Genomic DNA, 25,962 nt, shown 5'->3' with positions numbered 1-25,962 from the left:
TCTGATCCTTGTACTCCACCTATGAACTCTGACCTCTGTGTCATATGCTGACAGCTTCTATTGCTGCCAAGGCTTAACCCCCTTCCCCCTTTACTGACATTATAACGTACTCTGCTGCCCTGTCACAGCCACTTGTTACTGGATTTAAAGCTCAGGGGTGAGTTGAGGGATAAAAACGGCAAATAACAATCTTACTTGGAAACTCAAGCCTATCCGCACCCCACGGCTACAACCTTTGGGGTGAGCCTGTTAAAATGATGGAATGGGAAGAGCGCTTTAGGAATCACGAAGATGGGACGCAGCTTTGCATAGTGGTTAAGGACCCAGGTCGAATGACATTTAAGTCTTTGGACTCTTTTGGACATAAATTGCCCACCTGTGTAAGCCACTGAACCACTGCGGTGTTAAATACCACACTAAGCAGCATTGAAGCATATTTTTTTGCAATTTCATAGTGTGAAGGAGATTCAGGTCGCTGCTATCTGTTTTAGTGTAGGGCAGAGAGTGAAAAGTGCTTCTAATAAATTCTTTCTGCATATGCTTTCAAAGGGTCTCATATGGGACACATCTTGAAAAAGAAAATCCAACTTAATTAACGGGGTTGTAATTTATTCATCCTACTATTAATTTGGATCACACTTGAATCAAATAAAAACAGAAGACACAATTAGTTGTTGTGGATATTAATCGGATATTAAGTGTGCTGTAATTATTCATCCTTAGCAGTTTTTTTTTTTAAATGAGAAAAAAAATGCTCCTAAAAAAAAGTAACAATGCTATGTTTGCACAGCACTACAGCTGCTGTCACCCAGGATATCTTGACAGCAATATCTTTCAAGCCCCATTTCTTTCATTGCAAGCTCTCTTTTGTCCTAGATTGTCAGTAAGCTCTTTGAATTTCTGTGTGAAGGGATAAAGAAAGCGAGGTGCCAGACAGACATCTGTCCCACAGCTTGGAGCAAATGTACCTCGGAGATATAGATATTAAGGCATATATCCATTCAAGCCATTCGCCGTGGCTTTTAACGCCATGCTGCCCAAGCTTAAGGAACATTAATGCTTTCACATCACACAATGGTCACATGTGATATTCTTAGTATTGAAAGAGCGGCCATGGTATGGCCACATCTGGGAAGTGTCACTAAACACATCCATCCATTAGCTTTAGCGTTTGTTATTAGCATCGTGGGTGGACTGGGGCCTTTTTCCGGTAACTTTGGGTGAGCGTGAAAATGCTGAATATGATGGCAAGCTCCTTATGCAGTGTCATCGATATGCTTCAAGCTTAGGGAAAAAAAAAAAGCCTAAAAAGTACACCGTGGCATATAATCACATCATGACACATCAAAGGTATCCAGATAGCATTTAGGGGATAAACCTGGAAAAGGTCACTCTTACATAATCCCTCTGCTCTCATGCAGCAGTCTGTTTGCCAATCCAGAGTGGCGGGTGTCACCTCACTGCGGACTGCCTTAAACGTCAATCGGCCTTTAAATATGTACCCAAGTAACACACACTATCATACCGCAACAGAAGCTAAGAAGACTGCACCATTGCAACGGCTCGTTGGAGTGCCAACCATTGGCGAGACGTCAGAAGTGGCCAAAGAGCAGATGCTGGCGCAGCAGTATGTCTGACGCACATCACAGCTGGCTGCTCTCGCTGCGGCTGGCCTGACAGCTTACATCACTTATGCAAGTGATACTAAAAATAAGCCAAAATTCTAGTTTCACTTTGAAAATGACCCGACAGTCTTTGGAAAAGTGGCCAATATTCTTGCTGGCTTTCAATTTAAAAAAGAATAAAAAAAGAACTTTGGAGGTTTATGACATATGGCTCAATATCGAGTATTATTGATGTGTGTGTATATAAAGGTCAAAATGGAGAAGAATGGAAGCCAAACCCTAAACAACTGAGAACCAAAACATTTATTTTCCTATGATCCAATGATAAAGCATACAAATACAAAAAGATTGCACTTGTATGTTGATTGATTTCTAATGAGCACTTGTAAACATCAATTAATTTGGGGATAATCAAAATGATTGCACATGTGCAGGAATAGTTGTGAAAACTAGCAATTTGACAACACAAGGCAATGCAACGCACTTCTATGCGATCCATCAATCATTCTGCACTGAATTCGTTGTGAGCAGGCACAATGCAAAACTAAAAATGGTAGTTAGGTCACAAATCTGCTGTAATACATGGAAGCATACTTTAATAAGAAAATACAGTATCAGATGAATTTAATTGCATGTTTACCTTCCTAGAGTTGTGTTAGCGTTACTATTTTAAACACTCCCGAAGAGCTGAGAGAATATCTTGCAGAATGGCATTTCTGTTTTCCTTTGTCACCTAGGCGGGACAACAAACAATGAATATTGCTTTGAGATGCTAAACAAACAGTATTTGATGTTGAACGCCAAACATAAAATGGCTGATGATTAAGCTCAAAGGGAGAAACGGTTCATCATGAGGGTACACAATACTCAATACTGTAACCTCGTGCAGGATAAGTAAATACTTAGCATGACAATATCCATAATGGGGTCCCCTATGATTAATTATTTGGACATTTCAGTCAAGCCTTTGTCGTTTAATCAGTCACGCATGATTTGATGTTAATCCAGCTATCGGCTTAGGATCATGCAAGACATGGCTCTAGTCTATGCAACACACAACAGACTGACTGTGTCATACATACATGTGTCTGCGATAGAATGTAAACATGGACCTCTGGCTACAAGAAGCTCTTAAAAGTGACCTACATATCCTGCTCCCACCCATCCCCATTTTCCTACCAACTGTACAGTATTTGTTTGTACTCACGGTGAAGATCTTGACGTCGCTCCTCATTCGCACTTCTTCCACCAAGCCGAGCGGTTTCCCCTTGGGGATGGGAATGGTGCCTAAGACCGTGCAGTAAGAACCGTCTAGTGTCTGTCTTACTGCTTTGATGAACGGCTGGCTGAAGAGTTCCATTTTCCCAATCTCGTCAAGGACAAACACTTTCTTAGCAGTTTTGTCTTCCGGGCTCATCTGGACACAGGATTGCACAGAATTTTAGGTTCTGTTTATAAAGCAAAGGCAGATATTTGATGTTGATCTGTTAGGTAAGAACATTCGGTGGGTTGCAATCAAACAATGTGAGGGGTAATGGCTGAAAGTTTTTTTCCACGCCAGCTGTGTCATTTTGTCCATTTTCGACTTATCCTCATTATAATTGTGGACAAGCTGGAGCATATTCCCATTTGACTTTTTGGTCAAGAGGCGGGGGTACATCCTAGGCTGGCCGCCAGTTAATCACAGGGCGCGTACATTCAAAACAACCATTCAAACACACATTCTCATCTATGGATAATTTAGAGTCTTCAATTAACACGACATGCATGTTTCTGGAATGTGAGAAGAAGCCGGGAGTCCTCGGAAAAAACTCACGCGAGCATTGGTAGAATGAATATGCATAATTTGCCATGATGTGAATCAAGAACATTAGAGCTGTAAAATGGACATTTATCGTGACAGTGATTGTTGCGTTACGACCTGGAGGAGTGATTGTGCAATAGCACATATTTGGAGGGTATTCCACAAAGAAGATGAAAGTTTGTCAAGTTTTCACATAACCTTTCTGGGGGAAAAAAAAAAGCCCTGCTTATACTTTTGCTATATTGTTCTTCATCAGGCCACAAATGAGTTGAGACCAAATTAACAAGGTTTTTGCTGGTTTTCTGTCAAGTACGGCAATCCAAATTGGCTTCATTTCTTTCATCAACAGCCAATAAATTATCACTCTGTATTAAATGCATGACAAAAAAAACATTTTGTCAGTCTAACAAAAGGAAAAATGTCATCATGTTAGCATGTGAATAAGATTGCGAATGCACGGTAGTACACAAACCATGATTGACTATGATTATAGAGAAACGTTTAGAAGAGATAAGAGGAAAACGCAGCACCATGACACCTTTCTTTACAGCTAATGTGTAGGCGGCGCTTCGGGCTCACTTTACAAGCAGGATATTCATGGTCAAAGAGAGCCAGACGGCACCACTGCTACTAAAAATGTCACTCTGGAATTTATGCATTTCCAGGCTTCCAATTATGCTTTCTGGTTTGAGAAAAATCAAAAGGTTGGATGATTTGTTAAGCAAGGAATAAAAGGCAGCGTGCTATGATCTATTGATGATAACAGACTCGGTACCTTCTTAAAGAGGGGGAGGGCCAGGCGTTCAAATGAAGGTAAATCCACAACATACTGTCCTACTTTGTACTCCCGTCTGCCATGAGAGTCACCAGCAACGTCTCTGTGGGATGAAATGCATGCTGAGGTTACTCAAACACAACATCAAAAAAAGAGCAGCTTGTTTGACATACCTGATTCTGGACAGGTGGTCTCTTTCGCCACTCACTGTGACCACATCAAACCCTACTCTGCGACCTCCTTCCCTGACCTCTTCCGTGTAAAAGCCTTCCACCGACTGACCCGAGGACACTAGCGCATCACAAGCCTTCTGGACCAGAGTGGTTTTACCCACACCTGCAACAAAAATATTGTTTAACTCGTGGAAAATTCTCACGTACGATGAGTTTCAGTTTATAATGGAGTTTTGTTCCTACAGCAGTGACATAACCAGAATTTGTCATAAAGTGCCATAATAGTATATATATAATCGGGATGCTGAGGGAAATCTAGTTTCACTTAGTTTGTCCAAGTTATAATTAGAATTAATATGCGAAACACTTGGCTATGCTTATAAAACAATCAAATACAGACTACAACTTTAATTGTGCGTGCCTTATTGTGACGTCACTAGAGGTGCGCTGTTCGTAACCATCGTAAAACGAGGACACCTGACAACATTGTAAATCCGTGCATCTTTTTGCTTACACTTACGTATCTTGCGGACATTAGCAGATCGTTAAGGAAAACATACAATAACTTCTTCTGGTCATCAATATATTCCCTCTTTAATTTGATTGTGGGAAGAAAAAGGTTAGCAGATCTTTACTACTGAACGAGTCGCTTGTAAACTCTGATCGGAGAAAAAAAACTAATTATACTGGCCTCATTTAAATTTTCTTTGTTTTTGGTAGAGTGAGGAGCAAAGACACTATTAATACGTTCCTTGAATGTGGTGATTCTAGCGTGTGAACTGTTACCTGGCGGTCCTGTCAAAAAAACATGCCTGAGCATTTGATCGCCGCCTGCCACGCTGGTTCACTTCCGCAAACAAAGACCGCGCATGCGTAGAGGTCCCTTAAACATTGATCATGTTAGACCTATTGGAAACGACGCCTGGTTTTGGAAAAGCAATTGAACTTTTGAGTAAGTATAATATTGTTTTGGACATTCGAGCAGTTTTAATTAAATGGTCAGCAAATACTTGGAATAGATAGAAACTTAAAAAAATAATTATCTTAAAAGTGTACTGCATAAAAGATAAAGTGGCACGACCTATAACCCTTTATTCATGTGCCATGACGATAATGTCTTGCATAAAATTGCAAAAATTGCTCAACATTACCTTGCCATTGCAAGGCTTCAAAGATACACACACATAGGCATATCTGCATATATTTTTTATATAAATATATACACAAATGGATGTAAATTATTCAAAGAAAACAGTTGCATAATTGAGCCTTTTCCTGCATGAAACGTCTTTATTTAAAAAAAAAAGTCAGATGTAAACAATACTCAATACAATACTAAAAGCCCATGTATTTATTTTTGTGGTGCACTGTTTACATTGTGTAACCAGGGAGCTTGAAGGCAGCAAGCTCAGATATATGTTGATACTCTTTTCTGAAGTCCAGGGATCCAAGGTCATCTTCCAGTTCCTTAGCCTCCAGTGGATCAGAGCACATTGTGTCTGAAGAACCTCGCCAAACGAGACTGCTGCTCTCACTCTTTAAGCCTCTTGGGGACGTAACTCCAGCATCCTTTTTCTTTTCTTGTTTCTTGGAGCATTCCATTTGCATGGATGCTGATCCATCTTCAGAAGAGAAGCTGAGTGCAGGGTCTTGTGTTTGAGGCTGGATGATGTGCGTGCCTCTCAGAACTCGCTGCACGGGGCTGTGACCTCTAATGGGTGCAGGGAGGAGGGGTTTTTCCTTAAGGGGTTCCGAGTCTGAATCTGAAGTGAGAAAAGGAGGCTTTGGAGGCTTCGACTTGGCAGACTCTGGACTACTGGATGTGTCCGGATCGCTGTCCTCAAAACTGTTAAAGTCGTCTGCGTATTCTTCTTCCTTGTCAGAGTCCGACACTACAGACTTGTGGCTGCTGTGACTACTACTTTTGCGAGAGTCCGGTTTCATGATTTGACTCTCTGATTTAGTCCACGTCAGGATCATTTTGGGAAGTTTGTTGCTTGTGGCATCATCATCGAAACAAGAGAGAGAGATGGATGAAGTGTCTATTTCTTGCTTCGGACTTTCCAACTTTGATCTATCTTCATGTTTTGGCTTTGTTGTATCCTCCACAACAGAGACCTCTTTCGTGTTTTGCGTCATCATATTTTCTTTAGGAATGAAACTTTTAACTTTTTTCTCCCCTTTACTTGGACTTGACCTTGTGTGTAATGCCATACAGTCCCGATTTTTCACCACAGTGCAGTTTTTTTGCCGCCTTAGATTGTATGTTTTTGTTGTTCTGTACATTAACTTTTTCCTGTGTGGTTTATTCTCAATTAAAGCCTCAAATTGGTTGTTTTGCATTACTTCTTTGGGCTCAGCCTTCATACTTTGGGGTGAAACTATTCTGGGGGAATGCAAATGCTTTGAAGTGGTGTCCACCTTGCTTTCTTGCTCTGATCTTGTTTTCGGTGCACTCCATTGTCTGCCCGAAGCCTCAGGAGAAACTGTTTTATATATCCAGGCCAAGTCTGGATGATTCGACAGAGGCGGCTGGTGCAGATTGTGGACATTTAACTGTGACAGTTCAAGAAAAAGAGCATTAAGGAGAGGCAGTGGTCTCAGAACTTCCTCGAGGCCTTTTGGAGCGACACTTTCAGATACAGTAGGCTCATTTTGCAATGCCTGGTCCATTGCTAAGAAATTCCCACTTTCATCGTCGGAGAATGTCGCTTTGTGTGATACCACTGGTGACTCACATTGAACTAATCTGTACTCACTTCCTTGGATTTTATGTTTTTCCTTGCCAGAATTGCAATAGTAAAGACAAGGGGGACAAAACACAGTTAGGTCCTCATCCAAGTTCGGATGTTCTTGGACTGTGTGAGGAATCTGGCTTATTGGGTCATGTTCTGTTTGGGTGAACACAGCTTGTTTCTCCACATTATTCCATCCATCATCAGAATTGTCCTGCGTGGGAAACTTAACTCCCATAGAGCCAGAAAGTAATTTTTCATTTGCCCTTTTCTTCATGATGTCTTCTTGAGCACATTGTTCACTGGAGACCGGTATGTTTTTTGTCACATGTGGTGGTAGACTGGCTCCCACCATTAGGAGTTTGTAACTCAGAGAAATAACTCCAACCGGCTCCTCTGCAAGGTTGTTTACACACACGGACCCTCTCTCTCCATAAGATGAGCAATTAACAACATTGTATTCAATGGAGTCGTGTTTGATTCTGTTGATGATGGAAGCCAACGAGATGAGGGACGTCCCTAATAATTTGGGTATCTCATCTTTCACATCGAGAATCATAACATAGAGAGGGGTGTTAGTGAGTTTCGTGTGCAGAGAGTCGAGATTCATTTCGAAAAAACACGACTTGCCTCTATTAAACGAATATACCCATCGCTTGTCCTTGTCATTCTGTAGGTGATGGTTTTTATTATTTCCTCTCAGTTCAGGCGGATAAATAAGCAGCGTTGGAAAGTCCAAGAGTCGTATTCCAACAGCGAGCTTGTCGGAGATCTCATTTTCACTGTTAATTCGAATGTATTCCACCAAAAGCTCAAATGAAAACAGAGTCTCTCGTTTCGGGTTCTCTGACATTATAGTAGCGACGTGGGTTTGACACACGGGAACAACAACATTGAGAATTAGCTAGCATACAAGCTAGCTGCTGGCTGATGTTGCATTCAAACGGTGGGAGTTTTGAATATCCTGTCGGAAAGAAAGTAACGTGATACAACCCGGATATCCGGATCAGAACTCACAAAATAACTAATTTTGACAGTAAATTGCTACGACTGAGCAATCGTGAGCTGAAGGAAAAACGGCCCAGTAAAAAAAAAAAAAAAAAGAAGAAGAAGATCAATTGGATTGGATTTATTTATTTGTTTTAGTGGCGACCTCATATACCAGCTCATACGTACTCACTATAAATAAAGGCATGAACAAAAATATACCAAAACACACGTGCATGCAAAATACTATAAGACATGAAATGAAATAATGCAAACGGGTGACGGGGTCTACAAATTTTTATAAATCTGTACTGTACTCAAAATTATACTGTTCTTAATGCTCACAAAGGAATGTTTTCAAGCTTCCAGTTTTAAATTTCAATTAGTTTGAAACCCCTTTTGTTTGTTGAGACCTGCAATGAGAATGAATGGAAGAGTAGACTGAAAAAAGTAAAATAGCAACTACTCCAAGTTGACCTGAGGACGGTCATCTTTCAGCGTCTGTCGTCGCCTTGACAACGGATGTCGCAAGATTATGGCGTTATAGGTTAGTGGGGGCTCATGGGAAACGAAGTCCATTTCAGTAGTTCTCGCTTGGACGCGGAATTTATTATATTAAGATAAATTTGAAGGAATAATGAAGATAATTTATAGGTTTCAAACTTTAAAATGATTAAAAGCGCATGTGCTATCTGGTTCACAGGTTTTCCCCCATTTTTTAGTACCTTTTGTTGGCAGTCAGGGAGTTTGGGCTGACTAAAATAGACTAAAGGTGATTGGTAATGAGGTCAGGTCACAAGTACACACTACGGGGTGGTTATTAATATTTGAGGCAGTACACATTAGTCTGGGTTAGAAACACGCAAAATACACGCAAGCGCGCACGCACAAAACGAGGACCTTGTAAATAAACAATTTCTCACACAGGGCAGCAGGAGTCCCGGTGGGCGGGGACTTTCTCCCGGCGTGCTGTCATCGCCAAGCGAGGTGCTGCTGGTGCTGGATGTCTGCGCTCGCTCGCTTCAGTCTGGAAGCTCAGGCTGAAAGAGAAAGGTACGAGCGCGACTGTGCATCTGGCGCAAGGCCGATAAGGATACTTTGTTGGCGAACTGGTGACGCTCTCAATGTAAGGTAAGACAAGGATTTTCTCCCTTTTAATTGAACAACATTCTGTGCATATCAGAGGACTACGTGGTTGTGTAGATTAAAAGTGTAGTGCTTGCGAGAGCGAAACGGGATAGAAACTCCAAATTTAAATGCAAGAATTGAAGCTAAAATGATTTTTTTTGGGCGTTTTCATTTCCAAACAAATGGGACGATTGATCACAAATTCCTGCCTATAAATAAAATATCATGTTTTGTTGTTTTAACTTATTTCCTCAATGTCCATTCATTAAATGTAGTTATTCTTCCAAATAAACTCGAGTCAAATTAAGTTTTCGGTGTTTAAGTATGTATTTACTAATTTTGGGGAAAAGGGGTAGATTTGCCTTGAAATTTTTGTGAATGGGGTTTGTTTCGTGGAGTTAGTCGTCGCTTTAGCAATAGAGGGCGACAGAGATTTCGTTGTCCACTTGTAATTCAGCCTTTAAATTCCCTCTTCAAGAACATTTGACTGTAAAATTTCCTTTTTTTATTTTTTCATAGACGTTTAATTGGACTGGAATGTGATTCCTTTCCTTTATTTTGACTATAGTATGTAGTCAGTATAAGCTGTCAAGGAACTAGTTTCCTCCTTATCAAGTTGAGTCGCGCATGATTGTAATCTGTCAGTTAGTAGATCACAATATGCATGTTTCATTGCTGCCTCTGTGACCTATGTCCCATGAGAGACTAAACAAGTCAAGTCATGTTAATCTTAAATCAAGTATACTCACTGATCTCTTCCTCTAAGAAATAAAAGCCCCACAAGAAGATCTCAATTCCTCATAAAGAGCTTCAAACGGTACATCAGAGTTCAAATGCAAATTATCATTGCATAATTTAATGTGCTCTCATTTATCTCCCTCTGGTTTCATAGTCCCCATTTTAGCTTTTTAGGCAAATAAACATTTTTTTTTTCCTGTTCCTAACTTAGTATCTTCATTAAAGCACAATTATTTTGATAGTTTGATGTCTGATAAAAAATGAATTTGGTTGCTCCAACACATGACCTTCCAAATAAGTTGAGGTGCATGTGTGTGCTCATGTGGAATTGTTCTTAAAAATTATCTTCTTGGAATGTCTGTGTTTTGTATACTTTCAGAGTTTTTTTTTTTTAAGGAAGATAGGGTCACAGTGAATAAATAACTGCCTCAAGCCCACACGCACCTCCATTGAGATGCCTTTGTAGAGTCAGCAATAACATGAAGAAAGGGCCATTGAAGCGGAACTGTGTTCTCATTTCTTTCTAAAAACACCTTCTGCATGAATAAACACACAATGGATAATTGAAGCCGATAGATATGCCTTTCAAAAATCAAGTTATGTGCACAATGTGTGCTCAGTTGAACAATAAGACACCTGTCAGGTTTGTCAGAGAGACGCCGGCTTCCTGTGACATGCCTCCGGGACATTTCAAGTTATCATTGCAGTGTTGTTGAGGATGGCTTGTGGCCTTGGGGCATTGGAAACGCCCATCTAGTGTTACACTGTTTAGTTGTGTGTTGTTTGAGACACACTACTTCCCTATGAAGATGTTACCATAACGCCGAGCTGTTTAGGGAGGGTTCTGTTATGGGAAATTACCTGACAGGTATATTTAATTGTCGAACCAAGCTTTTGGCAGTACCTAACCTGTACCCTCTTCATTATGTTATTTCCTTCTGCTGTGCTGACTCATCATGTTTTTAAGGGCAAATAAAACTTCGCCGAGGTGGCACATTGCTGCCCCCTCACACACATTCTCCATGTGATGAGGATCAGGAGACTTAGTCTGGTCATGACCAACAGACCGGCTGGCTGGCAGAAAGTCACAGTAGGGGCCTCCCCAACTAAATCTTGTTGATTTAAAACCAACCAACCAGCAGCTGGGGATCACATGTTGCCTGCTCCTGTAGTGAGAACCTGACGCCCTCCTCGTTTTTTTGTCCGCTTTTGTTTTGATTGCAGTCTGGATTTATGGAAGATTTAAAGCCTGGTTATCACTGTCGGAGATAGCAGATGTTGTCATTGGGTTGGGTTGGGTCATCCTTTTTTTTTTTCCACCTATAGTCAGCTTTTGAGACAATGTGTTTGCTGTTGGTTATACTCTGAAAAACTACTAGATGCCGGTGTTCCTATTTAGTCAATTCTAATAATGATAATCATTTTTCCACCCACCAATAGTCAAACACTTCTCGTCCCTATTTGAGTCACAGGTGACCTCCATGGAGCCTATCCCAAGCTGATTTGCTGAGAGGTGGTGTGCACTCCTCATCAAATAATCACATGAGGATAATTCTGGTTGATATTAACAACTTGTTAATTTAATATTTAAGTGGGCAAAAAAAGAGGGTTGGACTTTGAGGTGAAGGTTGACAACCCCAGAGTATCACAAGACAACCTCACAAATGTCAGATATTGTCATGTAGCTGAGTAGATGTCAATCAGTGTAATGGTATTAATCACATAGCTTGTGCATTATGACCACTTTATATGATGCAAATAAATTTGATTTGATGTCATCTTACAGTATGCATTGCTTGAGGATATATTGTATGTGTCATATTGTGCTTGCTAGTTTATTTGTGTACAGTAAGCGGTGGTTAATCTGACTCTACTGATATGGTTAAAACTCAAAGAGTATACTTAAGGGTGGCTGTAGCTCATCTGCAGGGACGTTTTGGAACCAGAGGACTACCACTTGTGTTCTGCTGCAGGAAAAAAAAGCAAACAAAAACTACTAGTCTGCATTCTGACTACTGTTGAGGTGTTCTCTGTTCACCAAGTACAAAACTCAACTCCAGGGTCTACAAAATGTAAGCATACTGGAGATATAGTCCAAGATAAAGATTGTCTAAAAGCTTGCTAATGTAGTGGGGTTTTTTTTAAATAAAAGTGGCTACTTGGGGAATATCTTAAGCCTCTTTATCTGGCCACTGTCTTTTAATTGTAGTATATCTGTAGCTTCTGCGCCACTCATCCGGAAGCTTATTTGTGTGCCAGGCACAAGGCGTGTGATGGCCAGAAGGGAAGCTTTGCTCGGTGTAGCAGATGGTATAACGACAAATGTCAAATGGTTATCATGCCATCTCTGGTCAGGACCCTGTCAACCTCTGGGGATGTATTGCAGAAATGCAGAGGAACAAAGGAGAAGTCGGAATCTGGCGTCAAAGGAGAAGTGAAAGGTTTGAGCTTGCTGCCATCCCTGCCTGCTCTTGCATGGCATGACTGCAGAGGAAATAGAAAATGTGGCCTCTCATCTTTACACTCAGTGCTTCACATCCATGTTGGAGTCGACTCTGCTGACAATGAAAACTGTATTTCTTCACACGGTGATATAATACTCAAATGCGGAGAGTACTCGGGGACTATTTGAAATAAGATGTCCATCTAAGCGGATGTGTATATGCTTGAGTTGAAGTGGAACTAAATATGTTGCTATTCATTGTTTGGTCAGCAGAGAATTGATTCCTACGTGTTAAAATGAGAATGGAATGTACAACTGCTAAACATTAACAACTTCTATTTGTGTGCGTTTTTATTCAAGCTTACTATCGATATTGAAGCACAGTTGTGGCCGGAACTAATTGTCCCCTACTTTAGTTTCCACACATAAAATAATATTCGCACCTGTCGATACAACGCAACAGATCTCGGCAGTTGTAATTGTACGTTCAGGTGACTGGTGGCAGGAATTGTTTTTTTATTTGCTGTGAAGAAAAACGATGCCTTGAGGAGAGGCGTTTATTTGTTCAAATGGGTGAGCCACCCAGGGATTAACACATAGTCCATTTGAGCAGAGGCCACCGTTTTAGGAAATACAGTAAGCACCAACATATTCAGTTGCAACTTTTTTTTTTTTAGCATCTTGCCACATCAATCGGCTTTAATCATTTCTTTCATAGCGTTTTTAAAATCCCACATCATTTTCGAGTTCAAACTCAATCATGCAACAGATGGCACCGTGATGTATAATGCTGCCAACCGGTTTTTTTTTTTTTTACTTGTCATGAACAAAGGTGAAAATGAGGTCATCTGAGGGCCTCTCTCGTGCCGTACTAACCCGTAATCGCTATTAATTCCTCAGTCATGCTAAATGAACAAAAGCACCAAATTACATCTACCGGGTCAATGGCCAAAAATGTCCTTGGTCGGAGTTTTAGAGCATTCTTTGTTGTTTCACAGTGGCACACAAAAAAAAAGCTGCCACACTTGTACATTATGGATTTGCAAACATGTAAGAAAACGTGTCCTGCCAAGATGAATTACCTGCACCTCCATGTCCCTTTGGGGCTCATTAATGTCCATAACAGGAATGTTGGAGGAGGGAAAGGCCGCTTGAAGTTGCTGACCCTCCCAACATGTTTTGTCTCTACGTCTTTTCTACAGCAACAATGGAGCGAGTAAGCATTGGCCAGTCATTAACCTAGAGGCTACAGAGTCCAAGTACCAGTCATGAATCTTTGGGTTAACTTGAGTTCGTGTGTTTCAATTGACTTTTAAAAAAAATGGGGTCTTTGCCTCTCTTGAAAGATAAGAAGGGATTTGCTGTGCATACAACCTTCCCACTGTTAAAAAAATAAATAAAAAAAAAGGCCCAGTACGTCTCTAGAGATCCAATGACGCTCTGGGTTATCTTTCAGCTCAATGTATTCAAGATAATAGAGTGAAATATAATAATTATATGAACATGTTCTTGTGTCTATGAACATTCAATACACCAATCAACGTAGTTTTTAGTCAGTTGACACCTTTATCCCTTTCGGCTGTCAACAGCTAACAAGAATGGATGAAACGGTTATTTTCAGATGGTTAATATTACCGTTATAAGTAGAAGTGGTGAGGCCTGAAGCACGACGGTCTGATTCAAAAATGTAATAGTGCTACATCATTTCAGTTTTCTATTGCAAGAGATTGCGGAAGTGAGACCAAGCAAATGGAAGCTATCAAAATATTTGCGTGCCTACAAAAAGGTAGGCAAAATAGGTATTTCTATATTTATTTATTGGTTATCGTTTTCATATACATGCAAAGAAAACATTATTGTGATTTATTCTATTTCACTGTATTTAAGTATTTTACCTTCTATACACTTTGGATTCCTCAACATCAATTGGAGCCTTTAGTTTCAAATGAAAGTGAGGTAAATAGCCCATTGATGACTTGTAAAGCGTAAAAAATGCTTGTTTTTGATAGTGGCTGATTGTAATTAGCAAGTCCAATAGAGCAGAGCCTTGACTAATGTGCCATGAAGTGGTCAGCCACTGTGCATGCACATCTATTTGGATATTGCTGGCATAGACACCTTCACAACCACTATGTCAATGTCAAAGTGAGTCGAGGAAGCAAAGTATGTTTTGCATAGAAATTAAATCCCTGACCCTAGGTGACACATTAGATGGGTGTCACCTTTATCAAGTGTCATTCTGTACCGATTTGTAAATTTGCTTTGTGTTACTCAGCTGCTTTGTGTTGAGCATTGTCGGGAAAGTGAAAATCTTGTGGGTATCTGTTTTTTTTCCTCTGTCTCTCACAGGAAGGAACTTTCTCCCCAAACAGTCCTTTATCAATCGTGAGAAACTCTCTGTTTTTTTTCGGTGGGTTTCTTTTATGTTGCCAGCTGTCTGACATGTGACATATTATCGTCTGCTTATGGCCTGTAGGCTGTTGTTTGTAAAAGCACTGACGGAACTCTTGGGTAGGAGGATGTTATTCCTGTATGTTTTCACTGACATAAATCAGACGGGAATGAATTTTGTTTAATAAATAAATGCATGTTTTTGGGGGGGACTAGAACAACACTATGGTCGTTTGCATGTTGATTGCGACACAGATGTAATAGTCATTGATCTGAGTATTCTAAATTTAAATATCAACTAAAATTTATTAATTGCCTCATTTTTTTCCTCTCTCATTTCATTGTTTGAAGCTTTATTTTGGTTTTATTTTTATCATTATTGTATTATCGTTTTTATTATCATTATTATTAAATTTTTTTATTTATTTTTTTATCTGTACCTTACTGTTTTCTGGTTGAGCTTTGACCATACACACGTCATTAAACCACCATTACTAAAATACTGTATCTTGAAACACAAAAATAACTTTACTTGAATGATAACTAATGCCTTTGGCCTCAAAATGCATTATGTTGTTGTCAAAGAAGTCCACGATGCACGTTAGACAAAGTGAAAGTTGAGCAGTATATGCCATGTCACTTGTTTCTTTTTTTAATCCTTTTTTTTATCACACGGGTTTGACTAGCTGTCACTTGAAGATTGCGAATGGAAGATAATATGGAGTGACAGTGGCCTGATTGTCCCCCCCCCACCCACCATACTCCCACTTCTGTCAGTGTGGTCAAGACAAACTGCTGCCTTCCTCCCCTCTACTCAAGTGTATTGAAACCTGCTGTGGATATGTCAGCCACAGTGGGTGGGAACCCTGTTGGATCCAGAACCAGGGGGGCAACACATTTAACACCAAATGCTACTTTTTAAATCTTCCATTTGGATTAAAAGAAGGAGCGATTTATTCTGGGGAACTGTCACCGGTACTATGTTGGGCTGTAGTGTATCAAAGAGGGACTGAATTCTTACTGCTCATTACATTCAGTGTGTTGCGTGCCCAGGCTTTGTTACTGGTTGCCTGTGGAACCTCTCGACAATGTAAACAAGGCTGAAGGGCCACATACAGTTCACAAATGCATGCTCAACCAGGTGGTTTGACTAGGACCACCGGAGCAGCTGTATAACCACACAAAAAAAGTTCAAACATCAGAGGACAAAGTGACATGATAGATTTTTTTTTTTTTTTAATGTACTGACACTGAGAGAAAATAGTCACAGACAATTCACACAAACTCCTAAATTACCTTCAAAACATTTTCGCACTGAAAATGTGGAGTAGATGGGATTTCTCGAGCGCTCATTGATGATAACTTATTGAAATAAACGATGTCATTGCAGTAAGGTTCGTCAGGCGGATGTAAACAATCTCATTCCCAGTAGATCGCACATGATGGATGATCATTTTTCCAACATGCTGGTAACATTTGACTTTGTATTAAGGGAGGGTGGAAATAGAAGCTTGAGTCTTTGTTAATTATTTCCTGTCATTATGGTTAATTGACATTGAAAGGCATTTCAGACTGAGAGGCAGCAAAATTGTGGATTTGTATCCTGTGTGTTTTGTTGTCAGTGTAAAATTAAAAACATGCTTGTGACCATGTTTGAAGAAAAAAAAAAAATCTCGAGCAATTGTTTGAAAACTATTTCAAAGATTCAGAAGATGAGATCCTGCTGAGATGTGCCTCAGGAATTTCTTTACTGATGGTTGTTAGCGGTTTAGTTTTCATTTGCGGTATTTGTCACATTCCTAGATAGAATATAACAACACGATGAAGTAGGCAAGTCACATTTATTTGTGTAGCTTTTTAATCACAAAACTCTACAGTTGACAGCGATAAATGACATGCTAGCTCTCGTGACTGATGGAGATAAAAATTAGAATCAGCTCTCATAATAATGAAGAGCAATTCCTCAACACCACAAAATTACAACCAAAAAGTAAACCTATTGTTTTAGCTGAATATTTTTTGTCAACATGGCGGGATATGTGATAAATCTCTTGTTTTGGATATTATTCCATTCTCCAAGTGATCATAATAATGTGCTGATAGTTTTAAATTCAATGGCAGTTTCAAATTTCAACTTAGTTATTAAAAAAGGTTATGGCTCTCCACCAAACATAAACTTTAATAGCATTGTTCCGAATTTATAGTTTTGTTGATAACCTTGAGAGACAGCTGAACTGCGTCCAATGCTTTTGTAATGTCACTTTCTTTCTCCAAAGAAAGGAGTTTGTGCTTCCTCAGAATGCTTTTATCGGAAAAAAAAAACAACAACAAGCGAGCAAAATAATTATAGACCTTTTTCAATACTGTACTTGTGTGAGGTCATGTCCATTCAATGATTCAAGCAAGCCCATGAAAAACAATTCTTTTGTGTCCACTAGTGGGGTCTCCTTGAAGAAATAATACTAAAGTGCTCTACTGTTGTGAAAAAAGATATGCATTTAAAACTGTTGTGCAGGGGATGCTATTGTTGAGTCCCCCCCCCTTTTTTTTTTATTTATCCTCAATTTATGTGGCTGCCCTCCCATTGCCTCACTTGTCCACCTCATCAGATCAGTGGCCTTGATCAGTTCTCAAGTTTAAAGGTCACCCAATCACTTGAGGTGGGCCTCACGTACGTCAGGTCACATCAGTGCACTTGGCTCCTTGTGGACGGAATGAATTCATCTGCACTTATCTCTCGAGACACTTTACGCATTTAGCATTCAGGAAGAGGAGGATGGGGACGTGCATTGTGTTGAACGGGAGGGGGAAAGAACACCCTCACATGACTTCCTCTCCGATGCACTTTTTATAGTCAATGTATGGTTTGTTGGCTTGTCTAGATGTATTTCTCAGAGGATAGCTGCCCCTCAAGATACAATCTAAACAAATGTACCAATAATTATTGGATGACTTTATTTGTACTTTTTCCAGGGTCAATACTGTGTTCCCAAGCTGCTAATGTCAAGTTTAAAGAGAATACCAAGCCACTGTGCATTTAATATAACAATGTTGATAAATCAAATGCAATAGTAGGCTGTAACCAGCAGAAATGCTATTTAAATCAATCTCAGTTAGTTTGCAGCCTGTAGAACAACTTGACATGGGGGGGGTGGGGGGGTGAGTTGCATCTCCTTTGACTTCCACTTTGGGGAAACATAATTGTGTTCAATATGCTACTCTCAATGAATTTGAAGTTAAGAACATTCCCATGGATCCGGCCACTTCATTATTTATATATATCTATATCTATATCTATATCTATATCTATATCTATCTATCTATATATATATATATATATATATATATATATATATATATATATATATATATATATATATATATATATATATATATAAAAAACAGTCAGGTAGTTAAGAGTTAGTCCAAACACATTTCTCTGTGAAGTATTTCCTCGACAGGTGTCTCGTGAATAGTGTGCCGTCTGTGTACATCTTGGTTTTCCAAACAGGAAGGGTGACACTCTGATGAGATAACCTTTTATGGGGTGTGTAAACTTTATTGGCTCATCATCATGACAAAAGGTAATACTTTTGTCAGACGTGTGAAAGCATATTCAAAGATTCCTAAGGCTGCGGGACGTGGAAATGGCCTGAAAGCTGCGTACTTATGCGTAGGTGTGGGTGGCTCCCAGTGGGGCATTAGACTTTGACACCCTTTTAGAAGCCAAACCTCACTTTAACACACCCAGCGCATGCCATGCCCACCGCAGCTGTTGGGCTTCATTGCTCGAGATGTGGAGAATTCCTCACACTCTGCAATTAGAGCTGCAGATTGCTGAATAGCACACATTGCAATGTCCTGAAATGGCACTTGGTCCCCCTTTCTGCTTCTGAGAACACAGCGCAAATAGGAATTGATGAGAACCAATCAGGGCAAACTGGGCCAGTCTGTCTCAAGGCTGACAGATTGTGTTCTGCGCAAGCTGCTCTTTGCGATGTGCTGTTACACCGGCTAAAGAAACCAAAGGGTGGAAAAAAAAAAAAAAAGGCCTCATTGATGGGGAGGGTTTCTCACGCCTGACTGAGAATGTTCGCTTTCCATCGAGTCAAGTGGTGCATTGTGATCTCAACCAATAGAAATGCAAATATATTGAACAGATGTACTACTTCTTTTTCACCGGTATGTCAGCAGAGTAATCCCTCACGGCCACGAGGACTCTGCTATGTGGACTCTGGATGCTATACTTAAGTGTTAACAAGGGAAAAGCCATGTCACCTTGGCACATGTGATGCTTGCTCGCCTTTCACGGCCCTTTTTTTTTTTCAATAAGGCTGGATGCTCGGGGTAGATAAATGGAGGCTATTGTGGTCTTTGCCAGAGGGCGGGCTAAACAATGCAGGACACACACAGAGCATGGTCTTTTCAAGAGAAAACTTGGAAAAGAACTATTTCAGCCCCTCCTCCCTTTTTCACCCACACTCTCCTTTACTTACTTCTTCCTCTTTAACTCGCTTCTCAAAGCGTCTTGGTCCTCCATGGGAACAGAGCCGTGTTCCCATAATGTTTCCATAAACGGGCAGAGGGAATGGAAATAACTCTGGCCATTTCCCATTGCTTCCTTCAGCTCCATTTCTATCTATACCCCCTTCAGTCACTTATTTGTGAGCTCTAGCCAGAACTTTTAAAGTATATTTAGTCTGCATACAGCTGGGCTATCGTTTGTTTTAATCCACACATCACAACTTTGGCCCCCTCGTGTAGTCCCGATGCATTTAAATGAACTTTTTAAAATTTATTCATAGAACACTGCAAGAAGAATCAAAGCACTTATCATTGTGAACTGGTTTTGCACAAGTTAAGCTTTGTCACATTTCTGGAGGATAATTGCAGAAAACAACTCATATCTGCTTCTTATTTATTTGAGGCACACTTCACTTTTCGAGACATCTGGCATCCCCTGCTGTCATTTAACAACATTGGCCACCTTGCCTCCGCTGCTATTTTGCTGTTTACAATGTGGTTTCCAGTGTCATTTTCTTTTTACTTCCTGACTACCTCCACACACATCTGCAGAGTAACACTCCTAATCTGGCAGTCCGCTCTCCCTTCTTTGCCAAAAGTCCCATGAAAGCCATCACTATGGCAGCAATCATTATGTGGGTGTTAATTTGAACCCTTACAATTGTGAGAGGGGGAAAAAATGGATAATCTTCTTTATGGATGAGGTAGAACATCTGTGCCGTTCAAATGTGAGCAAGTACTGTGTTGTTTGTTCATGAATGCCAGTTTAGTTTGTTAGCTGTGTTGAAATCCAGTACTTCTCAAGGGGTTTCTACCAATATTAAACATATGTTTGCAATAAAAGATGCATTGAAATGTGAAGCTTTATACACAAGCTTATTGGCAAGGATGAATTCTCAATGTGGTAGTGGCAAATTTGCCCAAACCAATAACAGACATCTTTCTGTAGTCGTGTCAAGCTGACAGGGACAAACCAGTGACCGCACCATTTTCGGCCTCATGTGTGGTTGAGTGAAAGAAAATGAAGATCAAGTGTTTTTGCGTTTTGTTCTCCCTAATTTGACATTTATTTACAATTGTGTATCTCTGGTCCCTATTTTGATAGGTGATTTTCTTGCACTTGCACAACTTGTGTGTATACCCTTCCAAATAGCTGCATTAAAAACTGCTGCTCAGTGTTAATTTTGTATTGTTAGCTTACAATGGTGTGACACTTGATCACAAACTTTGATATTTCTTAGATTTGAGTAACTTATTTTACAGATGCATCATATTTGGCAACACCTCTCACAATGGTGCATTGTACTTCTACACCACCGTACAATTTTATGTGTTGAGGCTTTTTTTTTCCCCCAACAATGCTGTCCTATATGAGATACATTATACAAGTATACAAGTGTGAGTGCATTTGTCCCATTACACAACTCTGGGCTACTGTTCATCCCTGTACAACTCTCTCCTTTCTCTCCTTTTACTTCTGTCTTTGTTCATAAAGGACGTTTGCTGTCACTCATGGCAAAAAGTTGCCTAGCAACGAGATCGAGGGATGTGAGCCACTGTTTACTCTCCACCGCCTCACCTCATGCCCACAGCCCCCTTGTCTTTCATGCTCTCTTGTGTCGATTGGCAGAGTGGAGGAAAACGGTGGCGGCTTCGCTCCCCTATCCAACAAAATTTGCCGAACACAATGAGACGTGGATGAGGGAGCAGATAGGAGTGGCAGTGTCCTGCCTGTTGCTCGCCAGCTGTTCAGCCTCTCTGCTGGAAGAAAATGCCATTTCCTTGAACAGCTCCTCTTCCACTCTGCATAACTAAAGAGAACCTTGTCCTTCCACAGCATGCTGTTATCAGCAGGACTAAAAATACTAGACGGCAAATACATCACATTCCTGCTTATCGTCACTCATACTCAGTCGAGACGGATACAGGTGTCTTTGGGTCTCTGTAGATCATTAAATGGACCCTGGTGGAAGCAATCAGACTCAAGTCTTTGTTCCTTGCTGCATTATGCAGTTCTACCTGTTTAAGTAGTCTAATTGCATAGCAAGCCTTGATTACTTCCATATCACCGCGTCGTGTTTCTTTGGCCCCCGCGTTGACCAAAAGAATCAACAATTCTTCAAAACTACAGACAGACAAGCAATGACAAGAGATTTAAATAGCACGTTCAAGAAATATATGCACTGTGTTGTAAGTGAATTGTGAAATTAGACAAAGGTTTGTGAAAATGAATCCCACAGGAATAAGTGTGTTAATTAAAGTGTACCTAAATGTCACAGTAAAATTATGTCGGAGTACATTCTCAGTTATTCAGGTCATGGTAATCTGAAAAAGATGAATCACAGTACCTGGACTTGCCCTTGTTTGTTGACAGCAACAAATTGCCTCCTTTCAACATTTTTCTGATCACAGTTAAATGTGCTCTTCTTAAAATGCCATTTTTGTATGTGGGGTCAGTTGAGCATTAAGCAAACCTCCCAATTTCTCTGTTTATTTGAATCTCAGCAGGGCTTTTAAGATTTCTTTTCAGTGTTTGTGAATGTAGGTCGTTGTGTATGTGTTTCCATCTCTGTAATGACTACCTTTGCTATGTAAATGACACGTCAAATTCGCAAACGGGCAGTATTCTTGAGTTTCTGCGCTCCTCCAATGGCTCCGTTGTATGTGTGTAGGCTGATGAATAGTTTGTAAGTCTGCGCGGATGCAGTGACACAAAAATCTAAGTGTTACCTCCTGCGGCTTCCCACTCCTCAAATAAAACTCCTTCCTTCCCATTCACTCAAATCAAAGCTGGGAACATGCCTGCGGAGGCTGGATCAAAGCAGAATGTGGCACAAAGATGCGTACTTGCTGCCATTCATTCATTCAACCAGATTTAAGTCTGTCATTTCCTGCTATTATCATGCTCCTACCTCCAACCAGTAAAACCTGAGCAAAACACATATGAGGAAGTAGTTGAAATGACTCTGTTTTACGGTTTTCCAATTAAGGACACTAAAACCCAATTATGTTTTATCGTACAAGAACTATATACCGTATTTTCCGGACTATAAGGCGCACCGGACTATCAGGCGGACCTTCGATAAATGGCCCATTTTAAAACTTTGTCCATATATAAGGTGCACCGGACTATAAGGCGCACCATTAATGCAATCACAATATAATAACTTGAAATAGTGAAAACAATAACTATATATCAATAATGTTAATATTACACAACACAAAATAAACATGTAAAGCTTACTTTAATAAGTACTAAACAAAACAGTCGGATAGATCAGTAAACGTTAAAAGTTAAAGTTAAAGATTAAAATAATAACAAATTAACAATTTTATGTAAGTTGAATGAATTTTTTATTGGATGGATTAAGTTTGTTTATTGTTGTTATTGTTGTATAAATAAGAAGGGTGATATTGGTGTTTGTGACTGCAGTAAACAGGCCAGGTTGCATTATGTCAGATTTTTAATCCAAATCAAATCATTCTTTGTTTTATCTTTTTTATTTCAACTTCCGACGCAACAAATTACTTTATGATCACAAAATAATGATCCATAGTCTTTTTGACTCATGATTCATAGTCTTCAACGGGCCACTTATGATTGATTTTATGACACAATGCTTCGGGCAGTTTAAATTTAGACGCAGGCCACATTTGGCCCGCGGGCCGAAACTTGGTCCATACATAAGGCGCACCTGACTATAAGGCTCACTGTTGGCTTTTGAGAAAATTTGAGGTTTTTAGGTGCGCCTTATAGTCCGGAAAATACGGTAATCAAAACTTAATTTCAACCTTTTTAAACCTGTACTTTTGTTTTAAAAAGGTTGACTTACTCCCAAACAACCTGCTTCACAACTATACATTTTAATAGTATGGGAATTCCACTTTCTTTTCATACAACCCCAATATAATGAGCCTTCAATATACTTTTATCTCATCAAATGTAGTAGCTGGCAAGTGAGTTTGGTATGCACATGGCGGTGAGAACGGAAACCGTGCTTGTTAAAAGTAGGTGTGTAGGCCTGCGTGAGAACAACAAAGGAGCATCATAGCACAGTTGTTTGTGCTTCTCATCTGTAAACCTTCACACTGACACTGTGTTTGGGAAAGATGCATTACTTGCAAATGTTGAATTATAAAACCCACGAGTACGACGTAATATACGTTTGGATAGATAATTTGCAGGATTTGTGTGCAACTAGTGACAAATGAAAAGCATGCTGAGCATGGATTGTTTATATAAAGAATCAAAATAAAGGGCCCCTCTGGAAGGTTGCCAATATTTGCTACTCCAAATAATAGCTGGACTTTGCCTGGAGTTTATATGAGGAAGAAAACAAGTATATTTTTAACCTATGCGACAGTGTGTGCCAGTGAGTGCTGGTAGCTGTGTTGAAGAACACCACGGGAAAAAAGTCAACTCTTTCACTCCTGCGCAGTCAGAAAAGAATAAAAGGCATCCATTTCGGCCACCTTGGTACCGTTTTGATTTTAGTACATGAATCGAAGCTCATATTACAAATGGGTCGACACGGGAATAAAAAAAATACCAACCTTGATACACAACCTTTTCTTCCATCTCAACCTTTTAATACTGCTTTCGCCTGGTCTAAATATACAAAGCTCATTATGTGGCAAATGAGAGATTCTCAATTGTGATTGTGAGTTTGCACCCATATCGCGGTGCGTATGAATGTTATTCTTCACAAGAATAACTTATGTGCTTTTCTCCATCTTCCGTAACTTCAAATGTCAGCTGTCAAAAAGAATTTTGAAGCTCACTGCCTTCACCCATGCATCTTTACGAAAGAAAATAGAATTTTTTTTTTTTTTTCCTGTCTGTTTTGCCTTGTCCTTCCTGTCAGGCAGAGGAGCGCTGAATGTCACCAGTGGACCACCCATCCCCTCCCCCCTGCACACATACCCAAACTACTTCAACCCCCTGCAGTATTTCTGCCCCCACCCAGGGCAGCCACCTACTTTCTCTCACATATGCTAAAGTGTCATTCAGCTGTTGGTGTCTTTGTCACAGGGGGAGGTAGAAACTTGTGTGCATTAAGTAGCAGCTGTATGCAGTTCGCCAAATCGACTCCCTGAAGGCTGCCAGACTTGGCCTTAATTACCTTTAACCTTTTATTCCCAAGTTTTCATCAAACTTTTGGCACACATTACTTTGAAAAAAGCTGCAAACTGTTTTTTTTTTTTCCACCTGTCTTTTGTGGATTCCTAGCCGGAGTGTGTTCTTGGGTGGTTTGTACGCAACAAGTGGCTGATGGATTTAATGCAGAGGGATGGCATCTACCCAGTGGACTCATTATCTTAGTGGCTTACAGAGATTTACATCCTCGCCTCTTAGGATTTATGGCTTGAGTAAAAAAAGACTCTTGTAAGTAAGTAAACATGTCAACTATTGGTATTCAATGGTCTTAAATGTTGAGGTCTAAATACACATGCACACCGGACAACATTAACTTGCATTTCTGTTCTCATGTATGTGTTTATAGGCATGGCACTTTATTTACAGTATATTGTGTATTTCATAAACACGGTAATTTAATGCGCATCACATAATTAAAAGTACAGAATTTACAAACAAAAGCGTTATAAACATTTATACGCAAAGTAAAAAAAATTTATAATGAGTAGTTGTCAAACAAGTGTGTGTATTTTGGCAGAGGCAACATAGGAAGCTCTTACGTGGGTAATAAATGTGATTCATCCGCATCTGTGCTTACTTGTGTCCACCTCTTCCCTTCACATTTTCTGCTTGACTAAACTTACCCCATTGTCAGTTGTTGGAGCTTTCTGCATGTGACCTGAGGGCTGAAGTCTTAAAGCTGCCAGATTGATGTCAACAACACCAGTCTGAATAACATACTTTGAAAAGAAAATTACTTGCCGTCATTGTGAGTGAGCACATATTAAAGGACTGAAATGTTTTGATATAATTTTAGCTTGCGTGTACTTCCTGATGATGAGGTGTATGAATTTGTTTTTGTTGGGTTGCACATAGCGTCGTGGAACTAAATCTGCAGAAGAGACACTTCTCATTCTTTGGAAAGTCTTGAGAACTTCTTAGTTTTAATGGTGTATTTGTTTGTTTGTTTGTTTATTTATTTATTTATTTATTTTTATTTATTTATATATTTTTTTGTAATACAATAAACTAGAATCGATACATCATCAAATGGCAGTAAAAATTTTATGCGCACTGGGCTTGGGCCCTTGACTGAAATTACCTTGCGTGATTATGAAAATAATCAATCAATTTTGAATGTTTTTTCTAAATAGATTGTTAAATCACTTTACATTCTGAACTCCCCATGCTAATACAATTGCTTCGTGGAGCCCAAAGATACTTGCATAGTTCTGTGCAGTATTAGTTGAAATTTCCAAAGCCGACATCATGTTCTTTTTTTCAGACTGCCCTCTATTTGACAGTGAAGAGAACCACATAATTACTTGCACTCAAATCACAAAATTCGATTAATCACTTATCGTGTGCAGCCATGGTCCAAATGATAGGCATAAATCCTAATGTACCTAACGTTCATCTGATGGCTCACACAATGCTGTCTTTTCATACCCCTCCAGTGGTCAATGTTGCCCTTTGGTAGTGCAGTACAGGTCAGCCAGAGC

General features: G+C 39.8%; 3 protein-coding genes across 9 annotated transcripts in view; 1 reads left to right on the top strand and 2 right to left on the bottom strand.

Moving 5' to 3' along the window:
• Positions 1-1,920: 1,920 nt before the first annotated feature.
• On the bottom strand, positions 1,921-5,277 carry ntpcr (nucleoside-triphosphatase, cancer-related). Of its 2 annotated transcripts, XM_085922222.1 has the most exons (6): positions 5,164-5,277; positions 4,378-4,540; positions 4,205-4,307; positions 2,953-3,042; positions 2,833-2,892; positions 1,921-2,358 (listed from the first exon to the last, which is right to left on the bottom strand). In XM_085922222.1, the coding sequence occupies exons 1-6, from the start codon at positions 5,195-5,197 to the stop codon at positions 2,290-2,292; spliced, it is 519 nt and encodes a 172-aa protein (XP_085778348.1). In that variant the 5' UTR covers positions 5,198-5,277; the 3' UTR covers positions 1,921-2,289. The 2 variants fall into 2 exon arrangements, with proteins under 2 accessions (XP_085778348.1, XP_085778347.1); XM_085922221.1 differs by having other exon boundaries at positions 2,833-3,042.
• A 245-nt stretch (positions 5,278-5,522) lies between these two features.
• map10 (microtubule associated protein 10) lies at positions 5,523-8,064 on the bottom strand. The gene has a single exon (XM_085922158.1). It carries the CDS (start codon positions 7,963-7,965, stop codon positions 5,749-5,751), a length of 2,217 nt encoding a protein of 738 aa, XP_085778284.1. The 5' UTR covers positions 7,966-8,064; the 3' UTR covers positions 5,523-5,748.
• Positions 8,065-9,106: 1,042 nt separating this feature from the next.
• The window catches only part of sipa1l2a (signal-induced proliferation-associated 1like 2, genome duplicate a), a 61,241-nt gene continuing 44,385 nt past the window's right edge, over positions 9,107-25,962 (top strand). For 4 of the 6 annotated variants that reach the window (XM_085921754.1, XM_085921752.1, XM_085921753.1 and 1 more), the window contains exon 1: positions 9,107-9,230. The gene's annotated coding sequence lies outside the window, so the exon portion shown is untranslated. Of the gene's footprint in view, positions 9,231-24,461; positions 24,714-25,962 lie in introns of those variants that run through there. The other 2 variants (XM_085921750.1, XM_085921751.1) reach the window with 2 other exon arrangements.

The sequence above is a fragment of the Syngnathus leptorhynchus genome, chromosome 10 (assembly GCF_054491065.1).
Source record: "Syngnathus leptorhynchus isolate UIUO chromosome 10, UIUO_Slep, whole genome shotgun sequence".
In the NCBI taxonomy this organism is placed as follows: domain Eukaryota; kingdom Metazoa; phylum Chordata; class Actinopteri; order Syngnathiformes; family Syngnathidae; genus Syngnathus; species Syngnathus leptorhynchus.
This window is presented reverse-complemented; position numbering and strand designations above follow the sequence as displayed.